General features: G+C 34.0%; 1 protein-coding gene across 2 annotated transcripts in view; it reads left to right on the forward strand.

Annotated features, from left to right (window-relative positions):
• Epb41l5 (erythrocyte membrane protein band 4.1 like 5) overlaps positions 1-21,934 on the forward strand; it is a 112,249-nt gene that overhangs the window by 63,559 nt on the left and 26,756 nt on the right. For both annotated transcript variants that reach the window (XM_013365577.4, XM_005315912.5), the window contains exons 17-18: positions 14,883-15,046; positions 18,508-18,605. In XM_013365577.4, the coding sequence (XP_013221031.2) occupies positions 14,883-15,046; positions 18,508-18,605 (262 nt within the window). The remainder of the gene's footprint in view (positions 1-14,882; positions 15,047-18,507; positions 18,606-21,934) is intronic.

The raw sequence follows: 21,934 nt of genomic DNA on the forward strand, positions 1-21,934 counted from the left end.
AGGGCTGGGGCTGTAGTCCAGTGGTGGAGCGCTTGCCTAGTATGTGTGAAGCACTGGGTTTGATTCTCAGCACCACATAAAAATACAAAATAAAGGTCCATTGACAACTAAAATATATTAAAAAAAAAAAAAAAAAGGCTGCCTGACACTGTATTAGGTTTTGAGTGATACACAGAATCAGGAGTATTAGATGGCCAAGTCATTACAGGCTGAGAGACATATAGCAAAAGAAGTAGCAAAGTGCAAGGAATAGTTGCACTTTTATAGGTGCAGTTTTATAGTTTTTTTTTTTTAATAGTTGAGGAATGATGGAACAGGTTGGAGTAAAAATTATAAAGCCGGCGGGGAAGTATCCTAGTAGCGATAGCTGACACTTGAGTGCTTCTGTGCCTGGCGTTGTTCAGCATAAATATTTATTCCAGGAGAGCATATAATCCTTACAGAGATCTGTTAGGTATTTAGACTGAAGAAATCAAGGCACAGGAAGTATATGTAACTTCTCCAAAGTTGCATTGCTAGTACATGATGAGACTGGACTTCAAACCCTGGACAGCTTAGTATGCTGACTCAGTCCGCCCGAGGGCCCAGACCTAGCTTCCATAATGCCTCCACAACAGTGTAAACAGTGGAACCTGGAGTGTGGAAAGTAAAAAGGAATGTAATAACAGTTCTGCTTTACAAGAGATAACTATGGGGCCAGTGTGAGGTTGGATAATAAAAAGTCTACATCCATGCTATGTGTGTTCCATTAAAAACTAAAATATCTAAGTTCCCATTTTCTGTGAAAAAACAAACCATCTATGTAGTTATACATACACACACACACACAAGAGATAGATAATGGATTTTTAGATAATGGGGGTATGGGAAATACTGCTTTACTCAGTACATACTACTTTAAAAACAAAACGTCCCAAGGTGTAGAGGGACACATGACATACTGGAATTATTCAGGTAAGTGTCCATGGAAAGGAAGGAGATGAAAAGGAATGAAAAGACAGACTGTTTGCATATTCTTTTACATTATTCTTGATAAGTGGATGATACTGAGGCATTGCCAAGATCATCATCTAGATCCGTAGACTGAAAATGAATTGTCTTGACTACAGAAAAAACTTTTCAGTGTACAAGTCAGTGGTTTTTATAGTTTGCACAAGAATGTTTAACCATCATCACTGTCTAATTTCAGAACATTTCATCATCCCCCTAAAGAAACTCCTGTCTTATTAGCAGTACTCCCCATATTTATTTACTAATTATCCACTCTCCATAATTTACTTTCTACCTCTAGAGATTTGCCTATTCTGGAAATTTCCTGTAAAACAAATCATTGTATGTGGCCCTTTCGTGTCTGACTTCTTTCATTTAAAATGTTTTCAGGGCTATCTCTTCTTGGTAGCATGTTTCAGTGCAACATCCCTTAATATCTTGCACCCTCCTCGTGCTCTGCTATAAATACAAAAGTCTGTGGATGTTCAAATTCCTTAGGTAAATTGGTGTAATATTTTCATACAACCTATGCATATCCTCCCATACAACTTGAATCCTTTTAAATTACATCTAATACTATATAAGTAGTTGTTACGCTGTATTCAAGGAAAAGGTCTCTACATGTTCCATACAGGTGCAGTTTTTTTCCTCAGATATTTATTTTCAGTCTGTGGTTGGTTGAATCCAGAGGTACGGAACCCACGATATGGAAGACTAATTGCACTTGATTGCTCTTATTGGGTTAATATTTTATTATATGATGTACATTTTATTTATCCATGTATCATTTAGTGAACATTTGAATTTGCTGTTTTTCCTTCAAGAGTAATGCTGCTGTGAACATATTCATGTACAGGTTTTATATGAACATTTTAAAAAATTCTCTTGGTTATATGGTTAAGAGGGAAATTACTAACTCATATAGTAACTGTATTTTTGCCATTTTAAGGAGCTGCCAAATTGTTTTCTGCAGTGGCTACACCATTTTATATTTCCACAAGCAATATATGAATGTTTGGTTTTTCCACATCTTTGCTAACACTTGCTGTTGTCCGCCTTGTTCATTATAGTCATGCTAGCTGTAGTATTATGGGAGCTGGTGATTTTGGATATTTTTGATATGCTTATTGACTATTTTTATACATTCTTGGAGGAAAATCTATTTACATATATTCTTTGCCCATTTAAAAAATAGTGGTGATGCATTCCTGTAATTCCGGCTAAGGTAGGAGAATCTCAAATTCAAAGCCAGCTTTCAGCAACTTAGGCCCTAAACAACTTAGTGAGACCCTGTTCAAAATTAAAAGGAGTGGGATGTAGCTTAATGGTTAAGTGCTCCTGGGTTCAATTCCCAGTACCACACCAAAAAAATAAAAAATAAAAAAGTGTTGCCTTTTTATTGTAAATTCTTCACATATTCAGATCAAGTCCTTTATCAGATATATAATTGGGAATTTTTTTTCCTCCCATTCTGCAATGCAGTCTATCTTGGAGAATATTTCATTTGCATTTGAGAAGAATGTGTATTCTGCTCTCATTACTGGAGTGTTTTGTACATAATTGCTAAGTATTGTTGTTTTATAATATTGTTCAAATCTTTTGCTGCTGCTTTTTTCTTTTCTTTATTTTAATTTTTTTTTTTTTGGTACCAGGGATTGAACCCAGAGGCACTTACTTAACCGTTGAGCCATGTCCTCAGCCCTTTTTATTTTTTATTTTGAGACCATGTCTTGCTAAGTTGCTAAGGCTGGCCTTGAACTTTGAACCCTTCTGCCCCAGCCTCCCAAATTGCTGAGATTATAGGCATGTGCCACCATGCTTGGCTCTTCTGCTTCCTTTTTCATCTTCTATCTGCTTTTTCTCTTCATAATGAAAGTGGAAGTACTGTTGTCTATTTTTTTCTTTCAATTCTGTTTTAGCTTTATGTATTTTAGGGCTATATTTTAGATGCTTATATATTTTTGATTGTATCTTGGTGAATTATTTTTTTTGTCATTATAAAACATTCTATATTTGGCAACAGTTTCTGTCCTATAGCCTTTTTTGCCTGGGATTATTATAGCCACTCCAACCCTTTTTTTGATTAGTGTTTGCGTGGAATATCTTTTTCCTCCTTTTGCTTTAAATCTATTTGTGAGTTAGAATCTAAAGTGTATCTCTTGAAGACAGCATGTAGTTGGTTCATGTGTTCTAATCTTTTCTGCCAATGTTAAGTGGACATTTTAAATTTTGTTTAAGTTGTAGGTGGACACAGTACTTGTACTTTATTTATATGTGGTGCTGAGGATCAAACCCAGTGTCTCACACATGTTAGGGAGCTCTAGTGCTGAGCCAGAACCCCAGCCACTGGATGTTCATATTTAATGCAAATGCTGATGAGGGAGAACTTACATCATTCTGTTTGTTTCTATATGTCTTTTTTCTTCTTCCTCACTTCCTCCATTACTGCCTTTTGTATTGAGTAGGTGTTTTTCAGATGTGCCATTTCAAGTCCCTTGTTTCTTTTATTTTAAAATTTACATTTATTTTCTTAATGTTTACCATGGAAATTACAACTAACAATCTACTTTGTGTTGATACCAACTTAATTTCGATAGTATATAAAAGCTGTGTTCCTCTATAACTTTATCTCCCTTACACTTTGTGCTGTTACTGTCATACAGACAGTGTACAATATTGTATGCCCTTCAACAGATTTATAATTTAGAAGCAAACATGTTTCCAGTATTATTACCACTTCTTTCAGTTCTCAAAATGGTCTACCCAGATTTTTTTCCCCCTTCCCTTTTCCTATATGGTTCCCTGAAGAAGAGGAGGTAATTGAATCTGCTGCACCAATCTAGTTCTTTCCCTCATATTTAGGGACCTCAATCCTTACACTGTAAACTTAAAAGTGAAGGCTAGGAACAGTGTCACATGCTGAAATCCCAGCTACTGTGGAGACTGAGGCAAGTTTGAGGCTATCCTGGGTAACTTAGCAAGACCCTTTCTCAAAAAATAAAAAGAATTGGTGATATGTATTTCTGTTTAAAAGTACTTGCCCAGCATGTGTGAAGCCTTGGGTTTAGTTATCAGTACCGCAGAAAAAGAAAATGATTTTTACTGTTAAAAGGAGGATAATTTTCTTATGTGCAACAATAAATATTTATGCTGCTAACTGGGGTGGGGAGGAGTTAATACCCAAATAGACAAATAAATTTGTGAATTAGTATCAAGTGGGAATCTGAAGGATTCAAAGATTTTTTTTTCCATTAAAGAACAAAACATCTTAGCTATTACTCTTAAAATTTTTTCAATTTGCCCTTTATTTTAAAAATTTATCATGAAGTACATACATATGTCTATAAAATACAGTTCAAATTTGAATATAATTCTTAATATTAAGAAATAGAAATTACTGTTTTAGAACCCTCTCTGTGACCACAATTTTATTTCCTTCCATTCTTTCCTACCCAGCACATCTACTATTGATGAGTTTTGTCTTAAATTTTTTTTTTTACTTTTCTGAAAGTAATTTTACCTTATGTGTCTTATATTCTTAAACATTGCATTGTTTTTTTTGCCTTATTTTGAACTTCATGTAGGTTGAATATTTCGAGTCTTGCCCATTGCTTTTCTTTGAGAATCAGACATGATGATGCTTGTAGAAATTGTTTATTCAATATATTCCTGTGTGGTTTTCCAGATCTTTAGGGAATACCAAAACACGTCCATTTTATTGTTGATATATGATACATCTTTTTTGTTCCCAGGTTGTAACTATTAAGACAATTATGCTTTGAATATGTTTATATTGCTCATAAACTAATGTTAAATTTATCAGGTTTTTTTAATATTTATTTTTTTAGTTGTAGTTGGACACGATATCTTTATACTTGTTTATTATTTATTTATTTATTATGTGGTGCTGAGGATGGAACCCAGGCCCTCACATGTGCTAGGTGAGTGTTCTACCACCACCACAATCCCAGCCCTATAAGTTTTTTTTTTTTTCCAATGTTTTTCTTGTGTAATACTTTTTGAGTTTTAGTTAACAAATGTTTTCCTATGTTGAGGTCAAGAACCTATGGTCCTATATTGTTTTTGTAAAAATGGGTAGTTTTGCCTTTCACATTTAAGACTAGTTACTTTCTATGAAGGATGAAGTAGAGATAGTTTTATTTATTTTTTATTATTTATCTGTTATTAAATGGAATGACTGATCATGCACCATTATTGAGTAATGTTGTTTGTTCTCATTCTCCTTCTGTCAGAAATCCTGTATTTTTTTAGTAAGGACTTCCCCTAATGCTGATATCTTGTATAATTATATTGTCAAACCTAGAAACTGACTGGCACAATATTAGACTTCAGATCTTACTCAGATTTCACCAGTGTTTGTAAGTGCTTATTCTTTTTTCAGTGTATCATTCCATGGCATTAATCACATGGATTTATATTCATGTAAATAACATCATACATTCTTGGATTTGGTTTGCTGCTGTTTTGTTTAGATTTTTAGCTTATTTTTTTTATGTGTTTAAGTTTTTGGTGAATCTTTGTTTTATTCATTTATCTGTATCTAGTGCTAAGAATCAAACCCAGTGCTTCACACTGAAGGCAAGCACTCTACCACTGAGTCACAACCCTGGCCCTGATTTTTAGTTTCTTAATGAGTGAAGCTGACTTATTTATTTATTTATTTATTTATTTATTTATTTATTTATTTATTTATTTATTTATTTATATTTTTGACCTGTATTGTTTTCATCTGATTAATCCTAGTCTCATATAATGAACTGTGGAATGTTGCCCACTTTTTTTTTTAAAAATCTTCTGAAGAGTTTATGTAAAAGTAGAGTGAGCTGTTTCCTATATAGTTTGGTAGGAGTCTTCTGTGTAGTTGAATTGGCATGCTATTTTCTTCATGTGAAGATATTTTTGAATAAACTTAGCTTATTTAATGGTTAATGGTCTAGTCAGGTTTTCTATTTCTTTTTGAGCCAGTTTCTATAGGAATTTATTAATTTTATTTGCGTTTTCAATTTTCTATGTAGTTTTGTACAATATTCTCTTATTTCTTTATTTACACAATCTGGTAAAAGCAAGTAATTCATCCCTAAGCATATATCTTATTTAGATGTAATTATGAAGCTTAAATACTCTTTACTTTATCTTTCTACTCTTAATTTCTAAAACGGAAATAACTAATTTTTCTGCAACCATAACTGAAGCAACTGAAGTTCTGTTTGTGCCCATCTTTTTTTTTTTTTTCCTGAAGGATGAGTTTTGACACATGCATCCATGAAACTAACACTACAGTCAATATTCAGTGTATTTCATTTAAATTCCTCTCACTATGAACTTTTTTTTAATACTTAAATCATTTGCATTTTTTCTGTAAATTTTATGTCCTATCTAAAACAGAGCAGTTAGGCTTTTCTATTTTTCAGAAGCTTTTTATATGTAGTAGGGATATGAACTCTATGAATATAAGTTGTATGTGTATTTTCAACTTATCACTTATTATTTTGCTTTTGGTATTTTTTGCTGTGTATAAGATTTTTATTTTTATACGAAAAAAGTGAATCCATCTTTTTTTTTTAATGATTTCTGAATTTTAATGGTTAGAATGGTTTTCTTCGCTGCTACATTTTAAGGGAATTCAATTTGCTTGCTTCTAACACTTGTAAGGTTTAATTTTCCTGTACTGTATTTGAATTTCAGATGCATTTAGAATTTTTTTGATAGAAGGCATAAGTAATGATAGCTGATTGTGTTTTTCCAGATGGCTTTTCAGTTAGCTCGATTCTTTAAGGAACTTGTGGTACTAATCCAACTGAATATCCACAACGAAAAAGAGTGATATTGGACATCTATCTCACACCATATAAAAGTTAACCCCAATAGATAGTAGACCTAAGTTTAATAGCTAAAACTATATTAAAGGAAAGCATGGGGTAAATCTTTGTGACCAGCATTTTTTAGATATGACACTAAAGCATGTGACAAAAGAAAAAAGAGATAATTTGAATTCACTATATATCAAAACATTTGTATTTCAAAAGATTACATTCAAAAAAGACAGCCTGTAGAATTGGAACATTTTTTCAGTTCCATGTAGTGACTTTTTTTCCCCTAAACTTTCTGTACCTTTAGATTAGGTTTTAGAGCTTCAAGCCTTTCTAATCAATGATCACTTGTCCATTTATTGCCTTCAAAAATTTTCCTTTTTTTGTTTCTTATAAATGACAGTGATTTTGTGCCCTTATACTATACTATCACTTTAGAGCAGTCTTATGAGAAAGTAGAAGTAAAACTTATTTGTTCAGTATTTAGTGTTTAATCCTTTATGAAAGTCTTTTTTTTTTAAGATTTTTTAAAATACCTTATTTTGTTTATTTAGTTTTTTGTATGTGGTGCTGTGGATTGAACCCAGTGCCTGATGCATGCTAGGCAAGCACTCTACCACTGAGCCACAACCCCAGCCCTGAATGTCTTCTCTTTGGAAAGTGTAGTCAGTATCTCTTCTAATATTGCTCCATTTTCATGTTCTCTGTTTTGCCTCCTGAAATTTCTATTAAATAAGTTGCAGCTTTTTTAATCTCTGTGTATCTTTTATGTTTACTATGTCTTTATTACTTTCTTGGTGATTTTCCTAATATCTGCTAATCAATTTTTCTGTGATGCTCTAGTCAACAGTGTCCCTTTGAACACTTATTTTACTGACTCATTTAATTTCTCATCTTTGAGAGTCTACTGTTCTTTTTTGTAATTTCCTTTCCTGTTTCATTGATTCTATACCTTCTCTGTGTCTTTCAGAACGCTTAATATAGTTGCATTTCTTTTTAGATTGTTGTCCTTTCTACTTCCTTAGCTATAAGTGCTCTTGGTTTGTTGGTTGTCTTAGAGTCAGACTTCTTTTTTATATATGCCTTTATTTTATTTATTTATTTTATGTGGTGCTGGGAATCGAACCCAAGGCCTTGCACATGCTAGGCGAGCGCTCTACTGCTTAGCCACAACCCAACCCCTGTGCCAGATTTCTTTATGTGCTTCATTTCTCTGAGTTCAGCAGGTTTGTTTTCTTTCCTTCTTGCCTATACGGTAGTTTTTAAGTTTCCTCAGCTTCACATTTTGAGACCCTGTTGTAAGATCTTTCATAGAAATTGCTTAGTTCTTGAGACAGAATGTGGTGGTCTCATGTTGTTTGCACAGAGACTTATGAGTATTCCCTTCATTTCACTGCAAGGTTTCATCTCATATGAAACTCTAGACTTGTGAAGAGAGCTTTCTCAGCTTCTGTTCATATCTAAAATATCCCTGATTTTATGTAGTAGCCTAACTTTAAAAAAAAATATATAATGTTTTAGTTGTAGATGGACTCAATACCTTTGAGTTTGTATGTATGTGGTGCTGAGGGTCGAACCCCATACCTCACATATGCCAGGCAAGTGCTCTAACACTGAGCCACAACCCCAAACCCTGTAGTAGTCTAAACTCTTGTTCACTGCCTCACATGTGGTATCTTGGGTTTCATTTCACCCAAGGAATTGGATTTTTTTTTTTTTTAATCCCAGTGTCTGTTTCTACTCTTAACTCCTCAAGTATCTCCTGGCTTAAGGTTCAGTGCGCTGCTGAGAATTGTCAATGTTTTGGAAAGGGCTAAATGCTCTACTTTGTTGCTCTTAATTACCATATTCATTCATACAAGGTGTACTTTTCTTCCTCCTTTCAGCCCATGATTTAAATCCATCTTAACTTTCAGTAATTGAAACATACCTTAAGTTGCAATAAATTATCACTTGAATTTATTATGTCCAATATCATTTCCCCTTTCTCTAAATGTACAGTGAGGAATGAGAGAATTTTTCATTGTTTTAATTTTCGCTTTCAAGGTTGAACTAGATGGAAGAAGAAAGTGGGGAAAGACTTATTTGAATGATGCTATTGTAATCCAGCAGCGTGTCATGACGTGTGCTAGTGTCCACTGTGTGTGTGTGTGTGTGTGTGTGTGTGTGCATGTGTGTATTGTGGGGGGAGGTACTGGAGATTGAACTCAGGGGTGCCCTACCACTGAACTACATCCCCAGCACTTTTTCTTTTTTATTTTGAAATAGGGTCCTTGAACAGCCCAGGCTGCCTCGAATTTGCCATGCTCCTTCCTTAACCTCCCAAGTTGCTGGGATTACAGGCATGCAATACCACACCCAGCTGTGCATTCTGTCTTGTGCTACTTCACCTTAGCTTGTTCTCATAGGACCTGTCACTTCCTTAGCATAGGCAAAGTGCTTCATGTTTCATCTCTGCAGCATCCTTCTTCTCTCTCCTTTTTCCTGGTTTAGCTCCTGCCCACCAGTACCTTTTTACATTCAAGTCATCTGACCTTGGTACATTTTAGCATTCCATTAAATGGGCTTAAAGTTGGACTTAACACTGGCCCAAGGGGAGCACATGGATTCTTTTTTTTTCTCCCAAATTTTTATTTTGGGAAACTTAAAACTTACAAAAAATAAAGAATGGTGGACATGAATACATAATGTGTCCTTCCTTACATTTGCCAAATGTTAAAAAAAAATTGTATTGGCTGAACTATTTGAGAATCATAATGAAGATATTGTTACTTCATCTCTGAATACTTTCATATAAATTTCCAAAAACCAAAGATATTCTAGTACGTAACACATTTTGTTACACATAAAATTTATCATTGATCTAATGTTTAGTCTATCTTAAGATTTTGCCAACTGGTTCAGTAAATGCACTTTATAGTTGCTTTTTTTTTTTACTCTTTATCTAAGTACCAATCAAGATTTCAATTAGTTTTTTGTGTAACTTTAATCAGGAATAGTCCCTAGCCTTTTAATAATTTTTTTGCCCTTTATAATTTTGGGCTTTTAAGAAAAGAGCCTTTGCCAATTCTTTTGCAAGATATCTCTCAACAGATTTGTCTGATTTCTCATGATTAGGTTAAGGTTGGACATTTTTTTTTTTAAGATGATATTCACCAGACTTCCCTATAAAAGTACTTTTCCCCTTTGTAATCTGTGGAGTGTCATTTTGATACTGAGTGGTTTTCCCATTCCTACCAAATCTTTGATCCTGTTTTTAGTACCCACCAATGATTTTTGCCTTGAATCCATTATTTAAAAAAAAAATTTTTTTTGTCGTAGTTGGACACAATACCTTTATTTTATTCATTTATTTTTATGTAGTGCTGAAGATCGAACTCAGCGTCTTGCTCGTACTAAGCGAGTGCTCTACCACTGAGCTACAACCTCAGCCCTTTGAATCCGTTATTATTAATTCACTATTTGTAATATGGTGATTTTCTAATTCTGTCTTCTTAAATATATGAGTTGCTTTTCTAATGTCCAAAAGAGCTTTTCTTTCTCCTAACCTTTAAAAGAAATAATTTGCTAACAGCATTACATTTATAGATTTTTTTCTGCAATGCATTATCATTTACTCCTGTTTTTATTCTTTGTGCCACTTGGCCTGTGCAATCTTTGTTATGCCAAGCATTGAGGATGCAGCTTGTCCAACTTGTCTTTTCTTCAGGTTGGTTCAATTCAACTTACTGGTTTGGACCACTGTCCTAAAGGAAGCACTTCACTACATGGGAAGTATATTTAAATATGCACCCAAACTTGCAGATTCAGGCATGAGATTTTCATTAGAACTCTCTCTCTACCACCTAACATAGACCTAGGAGTTTCTGGTGCTTGGCATTTCACACCATAGAGATGCCATTCTCCTTGGAGCCTCTGTTTACTTGATGTGATTTTACAAGGTCCTACTCTCCTTGTAAAGTGGAGGAGAAAAGTCAAAGTACCCTCTAGCCCTTTGAATTTCCTTGCAGAATGTCTTTTTTTGGATTTCTTATCTTATGACTTGAATGATGTGTACTTTCAGGTTCTCTCAGTGGGCTCTGATCTTTAGAATGAGGGATATATTCGTTTGCTAGGACTGCTGTGAACAGGGTCCACAAACTGGGTCACTTAACAAAATTTTCTTTTCACATTTTGAAAAGTTGTTAAGTTTGAGATCAAGGTGTTAGTAGGGTTGCTTCTTCTGAGGGCTGTCAGAAAGAATCTGTTCCATGCTTCTTGCCTAGTTTCTTGTGGTTTACTGGCAATCTTTGGTGTCTCTTGGCTTGTAGATGCTTCATCCCAACTTCTGCCTTCATCTTCACATGGCATTTCTCTGCGTGCTGTATCCCACTCTAGAATGAACTTATCAACTTAACTAATTATATTTGTTAGCGAGCCCATCAAATAAGGCCATATTTTGAGGTATTAGGAGTTAGAACTTAACCATTTGAATTTTCAACTGGGCCTACGATTTAACCCATAAACTATTTTTACATTTTTCATTTACTTTCTGATTATAAAGTTTTTGTCTTATTTTTTAGTATGATGTGTAATTTAAAAAAATTTTTTCTGTCATGTGTCCACATTAGGTCCACAGGAGATGACCTCCTTCCAGTTCTCACATCCTTTTGTCCAAAATATTGGTATCTCTGTTTTTTAAAATGTTGAAAATGTAAAAAATAGATCAATTAGAACATACAATGCACACTAATATGCTCATTGTTCCACTTTAACAAATTCAGTACCCTGTCATCTGTTTGATCTCCTCTCTCCATCACTACTAACACCTCTTTTTTTAAAGTCTCCAGAGGTGACCGGATTCATATTTTGTGTGGATAACAGTTGGATCAGTAGGAGATGGAATAAGGAGTGAACCAATGAGCTGGTTTTACATGAATAAATTTTTATAGTGTTAAAGATGGAATGTGTCAGGAGTAACTTTACTCCAATGGTTTCTAAATGTTTTAGCCAAGAAATCTTGTGGATTAAATGTACGTCACAAATTCAAGTAAAAGCATATGAAAGAAACCAGTGTAGGGAGACCAAAACTCTACCACCACCCACTTCCCTACCTCTATCTTTACACATTTTGTGAACAAGGTAAAGTAACTTGTTGAAAATTATACAACTGATCATAGAGATCCCTTCTGTGATAGAGCCAGGTGATATATGCCTATAAACTCCACCTACTTAGAAGGTTGAGGCTCGAGAATTTCAAGTATGAGGCCAGTCTTGGCAACATAGTGAGATCCATCAAAAACAAAAAATTTGTCAGGAATGGGAATTTGGCTCAGTGGTAAAGTACCTGCCTAGCTTGTGTGAGTCCCTGATTTTGATCCCCAGTATCCCCTGCCCATAAACAAGGGAAAAAAATGTGTTAACATAGATTATATTGGCTAATAGATTTCTAAATTTAGAATTTATTATTTATTTATTTATTTTAGAGTACCGGGGATTGAACTCAGGGCCACTCAACCACTGAGCCACATCCCCACCCTATTTTGAGCTACATTCCCAGTCCCCTTTAATGTGAGATGGGATCTCAGTTGCCAAGGCTGACCTCCAACTTGTAGTTCTGCCTCAGCCTCCTGAGGAGCTGGGATTATAGGCATGTGCCATTGAGCCTGGTTGTGCACGTGTTTTTGCATTGATATAAGTTATATCTCTTGGACAAAATTCTAGGAGGAAAATTGATGGGGCTGTATTGTAAATTTGTTATTAATTTTTCAGGAAATGGGCAAATTGTTTCCCAGAGTGGAAATGCATGAGGGTTACCTCATTTCCACATCCTTGCCAACACTTAATGTCTTTTTGTTTTGTAACCATTAAAGTGGGCATATTGTGGTTTTGATTCATATTTTCCTGAGGGAAAATAATGTTGAGTATTAACTATTTGAATATTTTTTTTCTGGAGAAGTGTTTGTTCAGACATTTTGCCAATTTTTATATGGGTTGTCTTATTGTTTTAAGAGTTCTTTGTATGTTTTAGATACAAGCTCCTTCTCAGATACATGATTTTCAAAACTTTTCTCCTAATCTGTAGTTTCTATTCATTTTAACACATGGCTTTCTGAAGTTCAAACATTTTTTATATGTGATAAACTCCAATGTATGAAATTTTTCTTTTGTGGATCAGACCTTTGGTGTTATATCTGGGATATTATACCCAATGATGGCCATAAAGATTTTTTTCTCCTGTGTGGTTTATTCTAAAGTCTTAATTTTAGCTCTTAAATAGGGACTTAGGTTTCTTGTCCATTTTGATTTAATTTTTGTGAATAGTGTGAAGTAGAGTTAAAATTCAAAATTTTTGCATTTTGATTGTCCTGGCACAATTTGTTGAAAAGACTTATCTTTTCTCTCACTGATTTATCTTGCCAAAGTCAGCTATAAATAGAAGAAAATCTGTACTCTCAATCTGGTCTGTTGATTTACCTGCCTATCTTCATGCCAATCCCACAAAATCTTGAATACTGTTTGCTTTCTAAAGAGTTTTGAAATTGGATAATGTACATTCTTAAATTTTATTCTTTTTTGAAGTTGTTTTGGCTATTCTAGCTCCTTTTAATTTACATATGAATTTTAGGATTGACTGAATTTTTCAAAAAAATTCTGCTGGAATTTTGATAATGTATCGAATATACAGATCAGTTAGGGGAAAACTGCCATCTTGACAACATTAAGTGTTTCCATGCATGTCAGATGTCCTTCTTTTTACTTAGATTTCCTTTATATGTTAGTTTTCAGTGGACAAGCCTTGCACATTTATCTGTGTTTTCCCTTTTTACTCTAAATACCTTTGATGTACATTTTCTCCCCACCCCCCTTTTTTGCCCTATTAGAACCTCTAGTACAATGTTGACTTAAAATGACAAAAGTGAACTTACTTCTTACGAGAAAAGCATTTGTTTTTCTTTTTGGGGGGCTACCGGGGATTGAACTCAGGGGCACTCAACCACTGAGCCATATTTCCAGCCCTGTTTTGTATTTTATTTAGGGACAGGATCTCGCTGAGTTGTTTAGTGCCTCAGCCTCCCAAGCAGCTGGGATTACAGATGTGGACCACTTCGCCCAGCAGAATTTGTCTTATATCATTAACTGTGATGTTAGGTTTTGGTTTATTTGGCTTGTTTGTGGAGTTCTGCTTTGTGTTTTGTTTCTGGGTAGATGCCCTTAATTTGATTGAGGACATCCTTTTTCTGCCTCTTTGAATTCATGGTAATCTTTGAGTGGAAGCCTGATATTGTGCATTTTATTTTATTGGCTGCTACATATTTTGATATTTTTCTAAATCATCTTGAGGTTTGTTTTGAGATGTGGTTGAGGTACTTGGAAAGTTTAACCCTTTCAGTTCTCACTTATATTTATTTTGGTGAGTTTGTTGCAGTGCTTGTCTGGGTTAATATCTTTCTACTACAGAGGAGAGAGTGCTCTGTGAATTACATGTTTTCACAGCTCGGTGGAAATGTGAGTGCCACAAATTCCACCTAATGCACGGAAGAAGTTCCTTTCCAGGCCTTGGGGAGTTTTCTCACACATGTGCTGAATACTTTGAAGTGAACCCTTTACATGCCTCTAGTGCCATCTCTTTGCACTACTTTTTCCTTTGGCATTCTGTCCTAAAACATCTGTGTGACTTGTCTTCTAGACTCTCAGTCCCATCTTCTCAGCTAAGGAGTGTTGGGTGCTCTGCCTCACTTCCCTATCTGCACCATAGCCTGAAAATTTTCTTTAGGCTCACCTTACATGTTTTCTGAATCTCAGAGTCATTCTTTTGTTGCCTGATGTTTAGTATCTTGAAAATATTTGTTGTTTATTTCTCCCTCCTGATTTCAGTTTCTCCTAAGGGTGGGAGGCTAACCCAGTCCCTTTTGCTCCATCTTGGCTAGAAATCTTCCCAGAGAGATTTAATATATGAATAAAGCCAGTTTGATAAAACTCTTTAATGAATCTTTCCTTAACATTGATTTTTGTTAGTATTTTAAATTCATTTTCTTATAAATTTATTGGTCTAAGTAAGTTTTATATTGCCTTTTACAGCTTGCCTCTGAGTATTGATTTGCTAGATAGCCCAGACTTACTGGAAACAGCCATTGGTGATGTAACTAGGGCATCAGATACCATGGAAACATCCCTAGCACTGGATGATATTAACATAGCCACCATGCAAACTGGATTAGAGGAACCTGAAGCTGAAAGTGAGAGTAAGTAAATATTCTGTAATATATCAGTAGTACTTTTTATCTCCCTTTGAAATGAGATATTTAAATCACTTCCTCTAAGAATATTACATTAATTATAAGAATATTACATGTAATAGTTGAGCTTTTAAATTTAAGTAACAATAGTTATGATTCCCTGCCTTTTTTGACTTTAGAGCATTGAAATATTTAAGATAATGTAATTAAGACCATTAAATATATGCATCATTTTTGAATAATTAAACATTTGAGTTCTTCTCATTCTTAGTTTTACTTTGTTTCTTGAGTACAAAATAAGTAGCAAAAAAATTTTTCTTAAAGGTCTCCCAGGGGACAGAATTGAATGAATGTTTGAATGATTCATTAGCTCCTAGAAAGTATTTTGTGTGTGTGTGTGTGTGTGTGTGTGTGTGTTAATGAGGGTTATTAATGTCTAGTCCCATAAAAAGAAATAATACAGGGGCTGGGATCATGGCTCAGTGGCAGGGCACTTGCCTAGCATGTGTGAGGCACTGGGTTCCATCCTCAGCACCACATATAAATAAATAAAAAATAAAGGTACATCAACAACTAAAAAATATTTTTAAAAATAATACATAACAAATGCTGCTTTCCTTAAAATTTTCAAAGGTTAAAAGGAGAAAGTAAATTGCTCATTGAAGATGTCTATGTATTTGAGAGTTTGGTTTGATAGTAAAGCATAAAATGTTTCTAAACAGAAGTTCCTATTGAATCTCAGTGTAATGCATGTTCATTTTAAAGCAGCTTGTATTTACATGGCTCTCGCCAATTCTGATTCTCTCATAGGCTAAAATTAGATGCTATCTTTAAACAACTCACAGAAAATTGCCAGTGAGTATGCTGTTGTCTCTGAAGACTTTAGGATAGAGCAATAGCATTTAGTAATTTAGAAATAAAAAGTGTTAGTGGAAAATCATGCAGTGCTTCTTCTGCTTAATAGAACACTCTGAAATACTTCTGTAAGTGGGTTATAATATGTTCTTTTATTTCCTAAATAACTACTACAAATACACTGGCTAAACAAATGTCTTGGTTATATCATGATGGTTATTTTTATTGACATCTACCATGTTTAAAATGTTGTGTTTATCATTCAGCAGTCAGGGCAACAAGAATTAACTTTGATTTATTATATTGGCAATTTTAGAATAGTGATTTGACTTTTTTTTTTTTTTAAGGTAGTGAGTTACTGGATTAAGAAAATATCCTTTTACTACTTATCAAGAAGTCTTTTACTGTTTCTCTCTCTCTTGGTTAGTCCAGTTTGGATAGCCCTATTTTTGAATCCACCTCTTCTTAGAAGTGCTTGTTCTTTTTCACTTCAAAGATGTTAGACATACAAATGAAAGCCACCGGGATTTAGATTCAGGCAGAGGCAGGCAAAATGCAAAGTGCTTTCAGGGTTAAAAATTCTCTTTCATAGGGATGGCAATGTTGATTTCATTTATATTCCATTTTAAGTCCATATGAATTCAAAACATTTAATTTCTTCAGTGATGCAATAAAGTAGTATTAGCAAACATTTTTTGAGTACACACTATTAGCAGATAGTATTAGGTTAGGGCAACATGGCATAATGAACTAGAGATGCTTAGAAAAGAAAAGATTGAATGAGATGATATTTCTCCAAACATTTTGAATGTCTGGTATATCAAATAATTTATTTTAAGGTGCTTTACTGGTGAATCCTAGATGAGCAATTTGCAAGTATAGGGGAGCAAATTCTGTATCATTATAGGGATTAATTTTTTTAACTATTTCTGCTATATAATACAAATAGATATCTAAGAGGTTCCTCATTATAGAAGGTATTCAAGTAGAGCTAGAATGCTGTTGAGGTGGTGGTAGAAGCAATTCTTGCATAGTATAAGGGTTTCATTAATACAACTTACTCAGTTGAGATTTATAACATTTGCGTAAGTCAGTGAGAATAGTGTATTATATGTTAAAAGTTAAGGCCTTCTCATCTTGGTATCCAGTTTATTCTGTATTTTTGTTATAATGTTAAAATCTTGATTCACATAGGTTACTAGTTACAGATAATAATTTAACAGTATATGCTAAAGAGTTCATAGTATCAGAATCACGTTAAAATTCAGCATCAGGGAACTTGAATAATATACAAAACCAAAGATGGGAATTAAGTAAATGGGTAGGGAAGGTTTTGAGAAGACCAGTGTTGAATTTATGACTTTCAACTTTAGTTGTACGTTAAAATCACTTGGAAAGTTTTTAAAACTTTCAGTGCCAGAATCTTACCTCCAGAAATTCTCATATAATTATTGTAGGGTGATCCCTGAGAATCAGTATTTCTTGAAGGTTCTCCACCAGACTCTGTGCAGCCAGCAAGAGAATCTACTGGTTTAATTGATCAATGCTTTTAGAAGATCCCTGTGATCCAAGGACATGATTTCAGTTTTCTTCTTCTTCCTTCTACCTGATTACATAGTATTTGTTAGGCATTCAATAATTTTTTTGCCAAGTGACAAAAAATTACCAAAATAATTAATGCAAATTAATCTCTGCCATATAAAATTATTACAGTGATTAATTTAAATATAACTTATTTAAATAGGAATTGTGTTTTTAATGTATTATCTTTCAGTAGTTAAAGGACTTTATTTATAATATTTTGCAGCTAGGAAGAACATTATGCGGACAAAATGCTTGTCCTGCATCACACACACCTATAGCAGTCAATTTTTTTTTTCCTTGAGGTACTGGGGATTGAACCCAGAACCTTGCAGCATGCTAGGCAAGTGTTCAACCATTGAGTGAAATCCCCAACCCTTATACATACTTGATAGTACCAATATATATTATGTTGGATTAATGAATGAATAATTATGTCCTTTCACCAGTTTGCTCCAGAGAAACTTATTTTTTTAATATTTATTTTTTAGTTGTAGTTGTAAACAGTACCTTTATTTCACTTATTTATTTTTATGTGGTGCTGAAGATTGAACTCAGGGTCTCGCATGTGCGAGTCGAGCACTCTATCCCTGATCTCAAGAGAAACTTTAATTTTAGATGGGATATAGTGAAGACCAGGAATGGAGACGGCAGTGTATACTAAGGTTAGACATGCATTTTGAGTTGAGGTTAATGAAGAAAAGGACCATGTCAAAAGTGTTCTGCCCTTTAAATCTCTTGGCTGTTAAACCTTTAGCACACATACTATTGAGAGTCCATATACAGTTGCTTTTTAGGAGTGATGTAAACATAGGACAATGTATTTAGGATTGCTATTTGGGATTAACTCTCAAGGTAATGGAGAGTTACCTGGTCATGGAAAGAAAATATATATTTTTTTCTGTTCATTTGTATTATTTCTTTTAAGTGATGGCTATTGGTGCTGAGGAAAATAAAACTTAAATTCGTGTCCTCACATAGTTATGACAGCTTGATAGACTGACAGACTATTATTTTGCGGTTTTTTTTAGCATTGAAAGATGCCTCAGAGAAGCTCAAGCAATTTGAGATGGAAAACAGTCCTTTGCTGTCTCCTCAATCAAACATTGATATTAATGTCAACAGCCAGGTATTTAAATCTTCTCTGTGTCTACCTGTTTCACATTTCCAGAGCTCCTAGAAGTCTTTTCTTTTAAAAGAGAATACTTTTCTTTTGCTGGAAAATCTGTGCTGAGTATTATAAGCCTGTTTTCTCATTAAAAAAAAAAAAGATGGAAGATGGATGTTTGAGAGGGAAGGAGGAAAGTTGTATAGCAACATTAAGAATTATAAGGTCACCTCATGATTTTTCTTTTCTTTTTTTGTACTGAGGATTGAACTTAGGAGTGCTCTACCATTGACTTACATCTCCATCCCCAGACCTCTCTATTTTTTGAGTCAGGGTTTTACTAAGTTGCCAAGGCTAGCCTTGAACTTGCAATCCTGCCTCAACCTTCCAAGTTGGCATGTGCCACAATGCCTGGCTCATGATTGTTTTTTAAACTCAGAAAGCATTATTGCTATTAAACCTTTAATTTTGATTCATCCCAGCCCATCTAGTTGAAGTACTGGCTAAAACCTTTTGAAATTATAGAAGGGTTTTGTTTTAAAAAAGAGAGATGCTTTATGGTGTAAATCAGGAAGAAAATAAAATTTCAGATGCTTTAACTTCAATTTTCATCCCTCTCCATCCTGTGAGTTTTTTGGGTGTTTTTTTTTTTTTGGTGTGGGATAAAAAGATGCATATCAGTTATATCAAACTTTAGTTAATTGTGTATAATTTAAATTTTTCTTATTTCTATATTATATAACTTACAGGAACAACTAAAATAAAGTGGATGAGATAGAAATTTTATAGTTAAATCATATCTGTTACCACATATCCCTCTGAAATAAAATAACAAATTTTAATTCATTCTTTTTTCTCTTTATAGACAACCAATAACAAGGTCAAGATGACTTGATTTCTCTTTGTTTTAAAGAGGGAATAGCTATTTTGTAGTATTCTGTCAACCTTGGATAACTGCGTAGAATTTCTTCAGAGACTAGTAGAGTAGACAGTAACTTTCTTCTTTCTTGCATTATTATAACTGTCCTTCTGGATCCAACTCTTTTTTTAATTATTACTATTTATTTTTAAAAATTTTCTTTTTTAGAAATATCTTTTAGAAGCTGATTGAATCTCAGACAGGCTTTCCATTTTTCTTGACCCTTCAGTATTTTTCTGTTGCGTTTGTCTGTTTTCACAGTGTCATTTTGCTTACTGTCTTTGTAAGGCAGGTAATTCAGGGTCAGAAATGAAGAGTAAATTGAAAACGTTAGGTGATTAATCATTAATTTGACATTAGTAGAGTACTGGAATGAACCTGAAGAAAAATAAAACCTGGTGAACCACTGCAGGAAGGAAAAAGGAGAAACTTGAGCTACTTTAGAAGGGAAGTTGTGGAAATCTGTTGAATAGTTACTTGTTTCTTTTATAAAATTCACACTGAGTCTCTGAGGCAGAGGATCTGTTAGGTTAATCTTGAAGCCTTGAAAAAATGAGGAAGGAGTATGGGTTTTTAGGATAGCGAGGGAGGGGTAGAGAGGAGGGTAGAGTGAAGGACATTGTGCCATCCAGCAACATTTTGGGGATGACATAGCCAAGAAAAGACAGCTATTTAGTGAGGGCTTATTCCATGTCACGTAAGACTAGAAGGAGAATTAAGTATTGTGTCTTAACTCTAGTCAATCAGAATGGTGTAAAAAAGTTAATAAAAAAGTTCATTTTGTATTAACCTGGCACATTTTTAATTTGGGCTGATTTCTCTACCTCTACCAGCAATCAGTGATATTTGCCTAAGGAATACAAACTAATTTTAATATCAATCTTGCTAACTAATTTCAAAAGAAAATCTATTCTAAATATAATATTATTCTGAAGCAAAATATTAGTGGTTGAATAACCAGGTGTGAGAATAGTGCATCTGCAGAGGTCTGAAGCAGCCACACAATCTTGTCAAATGACAGTTGACCATTGTTGTATGAGAACCCATTATGAGAAAGTTCTCACACCACAGGAGACCTGCATTACACAGAATTGATACAGGCACCTGAGGGGTTTTTGTTTTGTTTTATTTTAAATATACTGTTGATTCAGTTCTACCGATGTGTTTATTGTTTACTTTCTGTATGATAGAAAAAATGTCATGTGAAATTCACAGAGGAAAAACAAGGTCCTGGCCCTCAGGCCTATGCCACCAAGCCCCAGAGAAGTTCATATTGCAAATGACCATCTCTGTTGATCACTTCTTATCCCAGATCTCTTAAGCTAATGGGATTTTCAGATGATAACATTAGGGAAGTACAGTTTTGAAAGGCCAAATCAAGATTCATGAATGCTTTGATAGGCTAGAATGATGGACTGAATTTAAGAAAATATGTCAAGTCTTCACAAGTACAGAGTTAGGGTAGGGGACTAGAATATAATAGGAGCGTGTGTAAAAAAATTTTTTTTAAAGAATATATAACTGCAGTGTGAATCAGCTGCAAAACAGCTGTGTTGTATTAATTAAAAGAGTTTTTAAAAGGAGGTCAAACCATAATATTTTATTCATTTATGGATACCATTCTTGAAAATGATATGGGAAAACTAAAGCAGTTTGAGAAAGAGTATCTATATGGTAAAGGGTCTCGAAACTAAATTATAACTGGACATTGTAAACTTGAGGATCACCAAGTAGAAATCTCAAAAAAGAGTACTTCAACTGTCTTTAGATATCTGAATAGCTGTTATATGAAAGAGGAATCAATGTATCTTTTAATTTTTTTTATTTGTAGATGGACACCTTTATTTTTTACTTATTTATTTATATATGGTTCTGAGAATCAAACCCAGTGCCTCATTCATGCTAGGCAAGTACTCTGCCACTAAAATATAACCCCAGCCCCATAATGTATCTTATTTTTTAATAGCCTCAGAGAAAAGATGTGTATATTACAGGTATGTTGACCTTGCCTTGATGTAAGGAAGTGTTTCCTACTAGTTACATTTTTTGGTAGCATATTGAATATGTTAACTCAGGAAGTAACAAGTTCTTTATTTAGCAAGGGACATTCCTCAGGTTGAGATGAAAAATTAACCAATTTGATTATTTTGGTGACTGAATGAACTGATGGATTGTTCCTTCAAACTTTGAGATGCTTGGTGCTTCTTTTCTGTATTTATTCAGTCTGTGCTTTTTTTTGCTTTGCATCTTCTGCTTATGCTATGTCGAGATCTATAGACTTTTTCTGTTGATGATGAGTAATAAAATTTAAGAATGCTTAAAGTCATGAAACCCACACTGCATTTATTAGCAAGGACAGTGGACATAATTAAAGTATATGACCCTTAGTCTTTTTTAGGCTAAAAGATTAAAACTAGGCATAAAGACTGTA

Source organism: Ictidomys tridecemlineatus, chromosome 7 (assembly GCF_052094955.1).
Source record: "Ictidomys tridecemlineatus isolate mIctTri1 chromosome 7, mIctTri1.hap1, whole genome shotgun sequence".
Lineage (NCBI taxonomy): Eukaryota > Metazoa > Chordata > Mammalia > Rodentia > Sciuridae > Ictidomys > Ictidomys tridecemlineatus.